The sequence below is a fragment of the Plectrocnemia conspersa genome, unplaced genomic scaffold (genome assembly GCF_051122295.1).
Source record: "Plectrocnemia conspersa isolate PC_06_02 unplaced genomic scaffold, ASM5112229v1 ptg000003l, whole genome shotgun sequence".
NCBI lineage: Eukaryota > Metazoa > Arthropoda > Insecta > Trichoptera > Polycentropodidae > Plectrocnemia > Plectrocnemia conspersa.
Genome location: NW_028277167.1, coordinates 3,357,896 through 3,369,622, shown reverse-complemented (window position 1 = coordinate 3,369,622; position 11,727 = coordinate 3,357,896). Strand labels below are relative to the sequence as shown.

General features: G+C 32.1%; 1 protein-coding gene across 2 annotated transcripts; it reads left to right on the top strand.

The window, feature by feature from the left end:
- The first annotated feature begins 303 nt into the window (after positions 1–303).
- Positions 304–11,499, top strand: AP-2alpha (adaptor protein complex 2, subunit alpha). Of its 2 annotated transcripts, none has more exons than XM_088183503.1 (18): positions 304–383; positions 5,513–5,591; positions 5,661–5,872; positions 5,939–6,132; positions 6,200–6,431; positions 6,499–6,764; positions 6,838–7,006; positions 7,074–7,261; positions 7,320–7,452; positions 7,517–7,648; positions 7,738–7,935; positions 8,005–8,177; positions 8,369–8,509; positions 8,574–8,705; positions 8,785–8,915; positions 8,978–9,122; positions 11,071–11,275; positions 11,347–11,499. In XM_088183503.1, the coding sequence occupies exons 2-18, from the start codon at positions 5,528–5,530 to the stop codon at positions 11,422–11,424; spliced, it is 2,793 nt and encodes a 930-aa protein (XP_088039629.1). In that variant the 5' UTR covers positions 304–383; positions 5,513–5,527; the 3' UTR covers positions 11,425–11,499. The 2 variants fall into 2 exon arrangements, with proteins under 2 accessions (XP_088039629.1, XP_088039628.1); XM_088183502.1 differs by having other exon boundaries at positions 8,366–8,509.
- The last annotated feature ends 228 nt before the right edge of the window (positions 11,500–11,727 follow it).

Sequence of the window (11,727 nt, the reverse complement as noted above, 5' to 3'; positions counted from 1 at the left end):
TTCGTCCGAAATGTATGAAAAAGTCATCGAAAGTCATCGAAATTTAGTTGATAATATTTTTCATAAATGAAATACACCAAATCTGTATTTATTTAAAAAAAGTTGAGAAATCGAAATGGTTTTACATAATTATATTATATTTAAATAATTGAGTTATAAAAAATATGTAATCAAAATGGAGGATGAATTTTTTCGAAATATCCCACTCTCGATCAGGTGTTGCAATTATTTTTTTTTAAATAAGCGTCTACACATAAATCGAACCCGTGCCGACCATTGCCAGCGGCGAGCGAGAGAGAGATCGATTCGGCGCGCGACAGCGTCGCGGTTGGCGGCCACTGTCCGTGTGTGTCGGTGTGTCGGGGCCGCGGGCGGCGGCGCCGGTGAGTTCCCTTTTCCTTTCGATATTTTTATCAATCCGCGACCGCGTCTTTCGACGATTCGTTATTCGTCATTCGAACGACATTTCGACGCCTTTTCTGAACCGGCGCCCCGCTTCGGGGGCTCCGCCCTCGTCTCGGGTGAGTCGCGGCGGCGCTGCGATCGCAACGGAACGAACGAACGAACGGAAAAAGTCGCATTGCCAACTGTGTGATGCGAGCCAAAAGTGACGCGGCCGGTTTCTGGATTGCGATACTGCAAAATCGCTCATATTTGCCATCTTTGCCACATTTGCACTGCGATTATATGTCGGGGCGTTTTTTAAATTATTATTATTATTCGTTTGACTCTTACGAATTTTTAATTCTATTCCTATTTATCACACATTTCATTTATTTATTTTTTATAATTGCTAATTTATAATATTGATTACATATAAAAACTTTTTTCGTTATTTCAAAATGGTGGTTAAGTAGTTAGTTAGAAACTGCTCATAAACTAGGAAATGGATTGTTAAGAAACATACGATGCAATGGTAGCTCCAAATATTTCGCACCTGGGGCAAGAGTGGACATCCTTCTTCGGTTGATAAGACCAACTGAAGGCATTCATTGAATCAGAATTCTTACATCAATCGAAGCTTTATACAAACTGAATATGAATCAAAAGAGTTATTGTCAAAAATCTACAAAATTAATCAATTACTGCATTGGTTAATCGACAATACTTTAGCATAGTCTTTAAAAATCGACCTGCTACCCAAAAACAAAAGCAGCTATAAATCATTATAATTCAATATTTATCTATTGAATCAGCTAAATCCAATTAGCCATTTTACCAGATCCTACTCTTATAATTGATAACATGTTGATTATGACAACAATTACAGACGTAGAAAAAGCCATTGATTTGGTGTGGCGTGACGGTTTCATTTACAAACTATACAAATATCATCTTATCTATCATCCTCAACTACTGCCGCTTTTATCTGTTATTACTGTATTAACATAGTTATTTTCTACAATTTTAAAAATATGTCCAATGATACCGAAAATAGTGACCACAATTATATGTAAACTTTGCATACACACATTTTCGTATATGATTCTTAGAAGAATATTTTTTGATAGACTCACCATAAATTTGCCTCTCTTCTTAAAAACTTTTCCAACTGCTGCCCTAAATAAAGAACACTAGTTACGTGTACAATTACAGTGAAAATATATTTTCACTGGCATTTCAGTGAAATCTTATCGGAATACATTTTTAATATAATTTATCTGACAGGTGCTAGTGAAATTATACGCTGCTTTTATGTAAAAAAGCGACATATGTGGCAGTCTTCAACTGACCGTTGTTATCATCCAAACCTGTAGAAAGCCTCTCTGTTTATAAATGCATCTTGAATCTTGATAGTAAAAAAGTTTGCTAAATAACCCAAATTGTCACTTTTTATTAGCATAGTCTTGATTCCTTTGAAATGACCTATAAAAAATCAGATTGTTCCATAAGTCTGCGTTTTTAACTTTTTCACTGCAGTTCATATTTTTGTGCACCATTTCGATATTTGTTAAGATTTGGGGGCGCCTATTTTTACTATATATTTTTTTTAAATATTATGGTTCAATAAATTCAAGTGATTTACAGCCTTAAATTATACTAAATAACCGTATTATGTGCCTCAAAGGTTTATGGAACTTTTAAGTGTCCAATGACTTCTGCGATTTTTTTGATGATTTCTATAGAGGCCATCCGCGGTGAAAGGTTAAAGGTGCGAGTTAAATGAGTTAAAAATTAAAACACGTAATACTTTTACTAGATTATATATTTTCTATCTTTTTCTACAATTATTCTCCACATGTTATTCAATTTTTGATTCGAAAAATAATATATTTTTAATAGCAATAAATTCTATATTGTCGTTTTTTATATTCGTTTTTGAATTATATATTTTTTTCATTTAAAAGTCGTTGCAGAGATATAAATAGACTTAGACAAATTATGAGATACCCTTATTATGTAAATCAACACTTTTCCTAATTTTTAAATGGCTGAACTGATATAGGCGACATGTTGAGCTTTTGTGCTAGCTTCTGTATTGTTAATCTCGGACCTGCTTTGATAGCGGCCCTAATATACTCACTAACAACCCTTCTGCCCTTACTTAAATATTTAATGGCATCTCTACCCATTCCATTACAGATGTTTTTAATGTATCTCAAAAATCTTAATATAGTTTAACTGAGATTTTATTTACAGCCATTGTTGATTTACAGCCATTGAAATCATCATTAATTTATAAAAAAATATACATTTTTGCAAATATAAGAAGAAAAACGCAAAGACTTATGGGACAATCTGTTACTAATGAATGTTTTATCTAAATTTAGAATGTCTTCTTCACAATGCTATTGCATTCACTATAATTGAGCAAATGTTCTCTATGAAAAAAATACATTTCTTTATAAAAGTATTTCTCTCCAACGCCAATATCTATTTCATAACCACCATCTTTATTCCCACAATTGTAATTTTAAAAAGTATTATATATTTTTCAGAATAAAATATATTTATTCGAAACTAGCAGATTTGAAATCACAATATAATGTATTTCACATAATAGAAAAAATATTTAGGCAAATTAAAATATATACATGTGTCCCAGTGATTTAAACAAAAAGATTGGCAATCAAACCATAAAATATTTCAAAATTCCCTTCACCGCGTTTGGTTAAATTGAGGGCGGTTTAGCTCCAACATTTAGTTTTTAACCTATTTAAAATGAAAGAGTCGATAAATATATTGGTGAAGATTCCAGCAAGCAAAATGTTAAATAAAATTTACGATTATTACAAAAATACTTTCAAAGATGTATTTTGTGTTATTTTGGAAAGTAAACACGTGTAATATATTTACAAATAGTGTGATGTCAAACTGTTATCTACTAGTTAAAAAATCCTAGAGGATTAACGCACTAAGATATATTTGCAGTGTCATTGGAAGATGTGTGAAAGACCTAGTTATGACTAAGATTCTGTGTAAAAAAAATGTAGAAGCAATTATATCAGCTAACTAGATCAATTACTTGACAGCATTGTGTGTCTAATCTAATGATAAAATCTTCGCTTGACTTTTTAACATTGCAAAAATTATTGACAAAACTAGGAAAATACTAAAGCTATGTCACCTATTAAAAAAAACTAAATACTGCACATAATTGCTAAATTTGAAAGAATGTTCATATTTTGGGATACTCTAGTAACAATGAGATACATGATTACCACAAAAATGTTTTTTTTTCAAATTGATTTACTATTATTCCAATAAAATTCATATATGATACATATCATTCTTAGTAGATTTTTACACTTGAACCCATATAAGAAAAAGGGACGAAATTTAAATAGTTTATGGAAAAATGTGTTATTTTTGTATTTTTTCATAGTTTAATGTCCTAATACCAAGTTTCTCTTATTCATTTGCCTAGTTAAATTAATAGTTTACTTGGTTATATTGCTTTCCATGACATCACAAGCGTACTTTTAACTTGAATTATATTTGTATATGATTGTTTTATTGAATTATACATATGATTATTTTGGTGCTTCATAAAGTTTATGATAAGCGTATAAAAGCATGCATACGCTTGCATTGGTGGTCAATTTTATCTCTTACGTGTTTATGTTCTAATACTTCCTATTAACTCATTAATTAATCAAGTATTGTGTATAGCTTTCTTTTACAACATTTTTTATGCCCTTTGAAATTCAAAATTACTGATATGATAAATTGTTTTATTGCAATTTTCTATAATCAAATTATGAATCACCACCTTTTATTGACCTATTTAATTGCAATTACTAATTCTTGTCTACTATCATAGAAGTTTGGAATGAAGCGTCAATATTCATTTCATGACCAAAATGAATTGCTGTTATTGACCTGATTATGATACATAATACAAATTGAATTCATTTATAGGTTCTAGATTGTATACATGCTATAAAGGGAGGGACTACATAAATTTATCAAGAAACATAAAACATATTTGAAATCATTGTATAATTTTACGTGAAAAATATGTGATTAAGTTTAATCCATCGAAGTAATTATTTCTACTCATCACTTATAGCTGTAAAAAGTTATTAAAACGACTACAACAAAAAAACAGTAGTACGAATTATCTTACTATTGTTTTTTTTTTATTTTACAGTAATTTTTATATGGAAAATATATTTTTTTCTATTTAAAAATTCATAATTCCAGAGCTTAAAATTATTATTTTTATTAATTTTAATGCAAACAATAACATTTGCAGATAAAATATTAAAATATAATCAACAATTTAAAAAAAAATTATGTATAATTATAACCATATAAAATTAATTCAAATTATCTTATCTTCTTTGCGAAAATCTGGTTGTACAGTGTTATCGATGTATGTGACGTTTTACTAAAGATATCAAATACAAATCGAGTTACTAAAAAACCTTCCTGTTTGATGTTTGTGCGTGGTCAACTTAACTATTTTATTAACCGTTACCTAACAATACGGTCTATTGAGTTCAATATTGCTCTTGAAAAGACTTCATTCCACACCGTTAGCTGCATGCATCTGAGCATATCAGTATTATTTCGACAATCTTAATGAGTGCTATTATCAGCGGTCCCGCCACTGCAAAGACTTAATCGTCACAACAATTATTATGAATGAAGGAATAATCGCCGTCTCATTACGCGGCGGTGATAACATTCCGTCGGTCGTCGAACGCACTGTTCCTATATACTTCAATTGATGCTAATTCAATAATGATATTACTGTGCATACTGTTACGTTTAACAATTTAATAGTATGTAACATGGTCATTTTTTTGTAAACCGACCATCTATATTTTTAAAATGTATGGTTAAATATAACTCGATATATATTTTGATAAGAGTTTTTTTTACATATGTGTGTGCCATAGCAGAATCCAGACTATGTATTATCTCGACAATTCTGCATGCTCTCTAAAGCTATCTCGTTTTGATAATAATTAACGTATGGAATTGTTTCATATATTGTTCTGGCAGTCGTACCAAATGTGTTTTTGTTGGTTATTTATTAATAATAATCTATATTATTTTTTAGATAAAGTGAGTCAAGATGCCGGCCGTTAGGGGAGATGGCATGCGAGGGTTGGCTGTGTTCATTGCCGATATACGTAATTGTAAGTTCATGGTTCAAATTGCGATTAGAACATAATTTCTCAATTAAAAGTTATATTATTATGATTTAGGCAAAAGTAAAGAAGCAGAAATAAAACGGATCAATAAAGAATTAGCCAACATTCGCAGCAAGTTTAAGGGAGATAAGACTCTAGATGGCTACCAGAAGAAAAAATATGTCTGCAAGCTATTGTTTATTTTTCTTCTTGGACATGACATCGACTTTGGTCACATGGAAGCCGTCAATCTACTGTCATCTAATAAATATTCAGAAAAGCAAATTGTAAGTGTTTAAAAATGTCTACTGAAAAGTGTTCCAATCCTAATTTTTGTTTCTTTTTGTGCTTAGGGCTACTTATTCATCTCAGTCCTCGTCAACACGAACAGTGACTTGATTTGGCTTATAATACAAAACATCAAAAATGATTTGCAATCTCGTAACCCGATCCACGTCAATCTTGCTCTACAATGCATCGCCAACATTGGCAGCAAAGACATGGCCGAAGCTTTCGGTACCGAAATTCCAAAACTCCTCGTCTCTGGGTTGGTTGTTATGACATTTTTAAGTATTTTATTTTATATTATTATACATTTATACTTCCATTTGTAGCGATACAATGGACGTTGTCAAGCAATCGGCCGCGCTATGCTTCCTACGTCTCTTCAGAACATGTCCCGAGATATTCCCGGGCGAAGAATGGACATCGCGAATCATCCATCTGCTCAACGATCAACACATGGGCGTCGTTACGGCGGCGACTTCGTTGATCGACGCGCTAGTCAAGAAAAATCCTGAAGAATACAAAGGATGTGTAAATTTAGCGGTGTCTAGATTAAGCCGAGTACGTCTTTAACCTCTTCTTGTTTATATATAGTAAAGGCTCTATGATGATGTTCATTTTTTTATAGATCGTTACTGCGAGTTATACGGATCTTCAAGATTATACATATTATTTCGTTCCTGCACCGTGGCTCTCTGTGAAATTGTTGCGACTCCTTCAAAATTATTCTCCGCCGGCTGCTGACGAGCCCGGAGTGAGGGGACGCTTGTCTGAATGCTTGGAAACCATTTTGAACAAAGCCCAAGAACCACCCAAGTCGAAGAAAGTCCAACACAGTAATGCCAAAAATGCGGTTTTGTTCGAAGCTATCAGTCTCATTATACATAATGATAGGTTTGCATTTTTTTTGTTTTTTTTTATAACAATTCATTATATATGATATTCTATGTATTATTTTGATCAACAGTGAAGCGAATCTACTAGTAAGGGCTTGTAATCAACTAGGACAATTTTTGAGCAATCGTGAAACCAATCTTCGCTATTTGGCTCTTGAATCAATGTGTCATCTTGCAAATTCTGAATTTTCGCACGAAGCCGTGAAGAAGCATGAAGATGTTGTCATATTGTCAATGAAGGTAATACTTGTACTATTTATTATTTATGGTATTAGAAGTTGCAATTCATTGTTTTAATTTATTACAGATGGAGAAAGATGTTTCTGTGCGTCAGCAAGCTGTAGATTTGTTGTACGCCATGTGTGACAAATCTAACGCCGAAGAGATTGTCCAAGAAATGTTGGCTTACTTGGAGACGGCTGATTATTCTATCAGAGAAGAGATGGTATTGAAAGTCGCCATATTGGCCGAAAAATACGCGACTGATTTCACTTGGTGAGTTTTATGCTTTAACGCAACTCTGATCAGTGTTTATAAAACATCTATTTCACAGGTACGTGGACGTCATATTGAACTTGATCAGAATAGCTGGCGATTACGTGTCCGAAGAAGTGTGGTATAGGGTCATTCAAATTGTAATCAATCGTGAAGAAGTGCAAGGATATGCCGCTAAGACTGTGTTTGAGGTGAAGATGATTTAATTGCTGCCATTTAATGCTCAAATCTGATTTTAATTTTTGAATCCAACAGGCACTTCAAGCTCCCGCATGTCACGAGAACATGGTTAAAGTAGGTGGTTATATATTGGGGGAGTTTGGTAATTTAATAGCTGGAGATCAACGATCTTCACCTCAAGTACAGTTTCAACTGCTTCATTCCAAGGTAATGATACATTTCATTATTAATAGTAAAAATATGAAGGCGAACGATTGAGTGTTATATATATATATATATATGTTCTTGTTTTACAGTATCATCTTTGTTCGCCAATGACACGCGCTCTGCTTTTATCGACTTATGTCAAATTCGTCAACTTATTCCCGGAGATATCATCGCAAATCCAAGATGTATTCCGTCAACATTCTAATCTTCGTTCGGCCGACGCTGAACTGCAACAAAGAGCATCTGAATATCTACAATTAAGCATCATCGCCAGTTCTGACGTTTTGGTGAGTGTCATCCGCTTTAATCTGATTAAGATTATGACATTTGTATAATATTTTTTTATTGTGTTCCAGGCCACCGTTTTAGAAGAAATGCCAGCTTTTCCGGAACGCGAATCTTCCATATTGGCAGTGTTGAAAAAGAAAAAGCCCGGTCGAGTTCCTGACAATGAAATAAAAACATCTAAGAGTCCGCATCCTCTACCAGTTATGGGAACTAATAATCATAATGATACTAACAATTCAAGGTATGTCTGTTTACCATATATTATTAAAAAAATTAACATTGATATTACTTGATATTAGAAAATCAAAGCTGGCAGTTTATATGCTTTTTGGTATCTTGATTTAAATAACTAAGAACTAGTATAAAAATAAAAAGACGTCAAAGTAACAATTATTTTAAGGTGATTTCAAGTGTAATTATTTATTTCAGTAGTGGAAATGCTGATCTTCTTGGATTGTCGACACCACCATCCAACACTACTAATACTTCTGGTGGTTTATTGGACGTACTTGGTGATCTTTACAACCGGGGTGCCAACAACAACGCTAATAATCAGCAAAACAATGCTAAAAAGTCAGTTTTAAATTTAATTTTTTTTTATGTTATGTAACGTTCTTAAATATAATCTATATTTTAGGTTCATATTTAAAAATAATGGAGTACTGTTTGAAAATGATCTCATTCAGATTGGTGTTAAGAGCGAATTTAGACAGAATCTCGGTAGAATTGGATTGTTTTATGGTAATAAAACACAGAGCGCACTTCATAGGTAAGATTAATTTTAAAACCACGTATTATATAATACATACATAAGTATTTTTCTAATAATGATTTCATCGTTGATCTAGTCTGCGCTTAGATTTGATCTGGGATAACCTGACTAAATTAAATGTTTTAATGAAACCCGTCGAACCGTTGCTAGAAGCCGGTGCTCAAGTTCAACAGATGATTACCGCTGAATGTATTGATGATTACACCGGTAAGAACGCTTTGAACAATGTTATTTTACGGGTTTGTATTATATGGTCTTTTCGTTTATAGATTCACCGAGCATGTCCGTTTCGTTTGTATATAATAACGTACCGCAGAAAATTACGATGAAACTTCCGCTGACGCTGAACAAGTTCTTCGAACCCACTGAAATGAATGGCGAGTCGTTCTTTGCTAGATGGAAAAATTTAGGAGGGTAAGTTATTACAATTAATTTATTGTAAGATTTTCATGTATCCAAAAATCATTTATTAAGACATTAGCATCATCAACAAAAAATATATCAATTAAAAAATGTTATTTTCTCATAAAATAATGAGGAATATAGTGAAAAAAGTAGTTGTAAATCTGTTAAGATGTAATATATTATCTAGTACAAAATTATTTATTCAGTTCTACACTCGAATCAAATGCATAAGTGCATAAGAGAACAATACTTGAATACTTGAGTTTATATATATGTATGTATTAAGGGCTGGTGTTGGAATACATTGCCTCTCGATCACTCGCGTGTTTAGTGACGAGTGGGAATGAGAGATAAGGGCATGCAGACCACATGCTCTTATCTCTCACTCACGAGAGCGACCAAGAGGGAAAGTATCTCACCGCCCGCATCTGGTATGTATATATGTTTGTTATTGGCATAGTTTGGGTCAACAGTCTCAAAATCTAGAAGATCTGGTTGTACCCTTAGAATTCAGTGGAAAGCTGCTACTTTCTCGGTCGATCATCAGTACCACTTGGTGCGAGTTCGGTTGAACTCTTGTTTGTTCCAAGTCAGAAGTTAAGCAGTAGAAGTGTCAAGTTCTGACAAAGTTCCTGATGGAAGTGAATTCAATACACTTTGAGTCAGGGTAAGTCTTCTACCTTCCTGTTCTCAAACGTCAGGCCAATACGATGATTGAAAGGATTTGAAGACTCAGGCATTGAAGTGAATTTTGCAAAGTAAAAAACAGTCTCTCCCTTTTAGGCTCTGATCAGACTCCAATGAATATAGACTGCTTTCAGGGGTCAGGAGCAGTTCTGTCAATTTTTATTTTTTATTTTACCCCAGTAGAAATATTAACACTTAATCGATGACGAATAATTTTTTTTGCTGAGTGATAGACTATGGGCTGTTTCGCAAAAATTACGCGCACAACAGTAACAACAAAAAAATCATAACTCTTGAACTAAATAAATTACAAAAACAATAATTGCCTAAATGTTTCGACATGTATTGGTACATATTATCAAGTTATTTCATTAGTGGTTTTCAATCTGTGGGTTGAATGAAATCGAAATTAAATCATGACTTTACCCTTATTTGATGCTTTTCTAGGAAGATACATATAAAAATATGATAAAAGTCATTTGCTGATTAGAACAGATTAATGCGTTTGACACAAATTGAGCTTTATAAAATAATATGTAAAAAAAATTGCAGTTTATTTCTTTCAGTAAGGAGCTCGTGGTATATTCCCGTCAAATGCATACTGATATAAAATATAATATTTGATTTTAACGAAATATATCAAATATTTGCTATTGTTTGATGATTTTTTCAGAACATACACTAATTCAAATACATATATTTATATAAAAAACCATAAACTCGAATTTTTTGTATGAAAAATATATTTTAAATATTAAATTTCGGTCATCTGCAGATTAAAATTTAAAAGAGGCGAAAATATAACATGTTTTATTGCTTTGCGTACTTGAATGAAATAGACATTTTATGATCTCTACATAAAAACAAAGAACGCTTTTATTTCCATACCAGAAGAAAAAAATATATCACAATCATTTTTTTCATATAGTACAAACATTTACTTATGAGATGGCAGCACAATATACTTAAATTCTTCTGCTAATACTACCAATGTTTAATAACAAATGTCCCGAGTGTTAAAAAAAAAATTTTTGTGTAATCGCATATTCAAATTTTGTAACATACAGACAAATATAACTCATTTAAAACTCATAAAAAATTACACGTATTAATTTAATTGCATTTGAAACAAGTTAAGTAATCAAATAGTGAATCATATGTGGTTGATATTAGGAACACTTGTGTATTTGCAAGACAAACAGTGAATTCTTAATCTTAAATAAACAATTGTTATACTATGTTTATCAATTTATTTTAATTTTAATTGTAGTGACCAGCAGCGTGCTCAAAAAATATTCAAAACAGCAACAAATATTGATTTGGTCGGCGCACGTACGAAACTCCTGGGTTTCGGCATGCAGCTCTTGGACGGCATCGATCCAAATCCCGATAACTTTGTGTGCGCCGGTATAATCCACACTCGCTCGCAGCAAGTCGGCTGCCTTTTAAGATTAGAACCCAATAAACAAGCACAGGTAACTGTTATTACATGTCATGAATAAATAATATAAAATATCATATATTAAAATTCTATTTTATATTGCAGATGTTTAGACTTACAGTGCGTTCAAGCAAAGAAACTGTTTCACTAGAAGTATGTGAATTACTGTGTGATCAGTTTTAAACAAATTGACAATACTCTATATAGCTATTATACTGCAATTTTTTTATATAAACATATGTTTATTATGTTGTTATTGATTCCCATGTTTTATTTCCTTTTAAATCGCCCTATTTATTTTGTATTTAATAATATATCAAAATTTGTTAGACTATTTATCATCTATCGTTGCGAATATATCACTTATCAGTTAATCAATTTATTTGAAAAGCAATGCACAGAACAAGATGTTATTATAGAATATATAATATATTATTAAAATAATATAATAGTTATGTTATGAGATTCATAGATGTATCTTATAGT

Bases quoted from the DNA above. Each gene is read 5' to 3' on its own strand.
- AP-2alpha (XM_088183502.1), top strand. From the start codon at position 5,528: ATGCCGGCCGTTAGGGGAGATGGCATGCGAGGGTTGGCTGTGTTCATT. The intron at 7,936-8,004 runs GTGAGTGTCATC...ATTGTGTTCCAG, and splicing joins TCGCCAGTTCTGACGTTTTG to GCCACCGTTTTAGAAGAAAT. The intron at 11,276-11,346 runs GTAACTGTTATT...TTTATATTGCAG, and splicing joins AACCCAATAAACAAGCACAG to ATGTTTAGACTTACAGTGCG.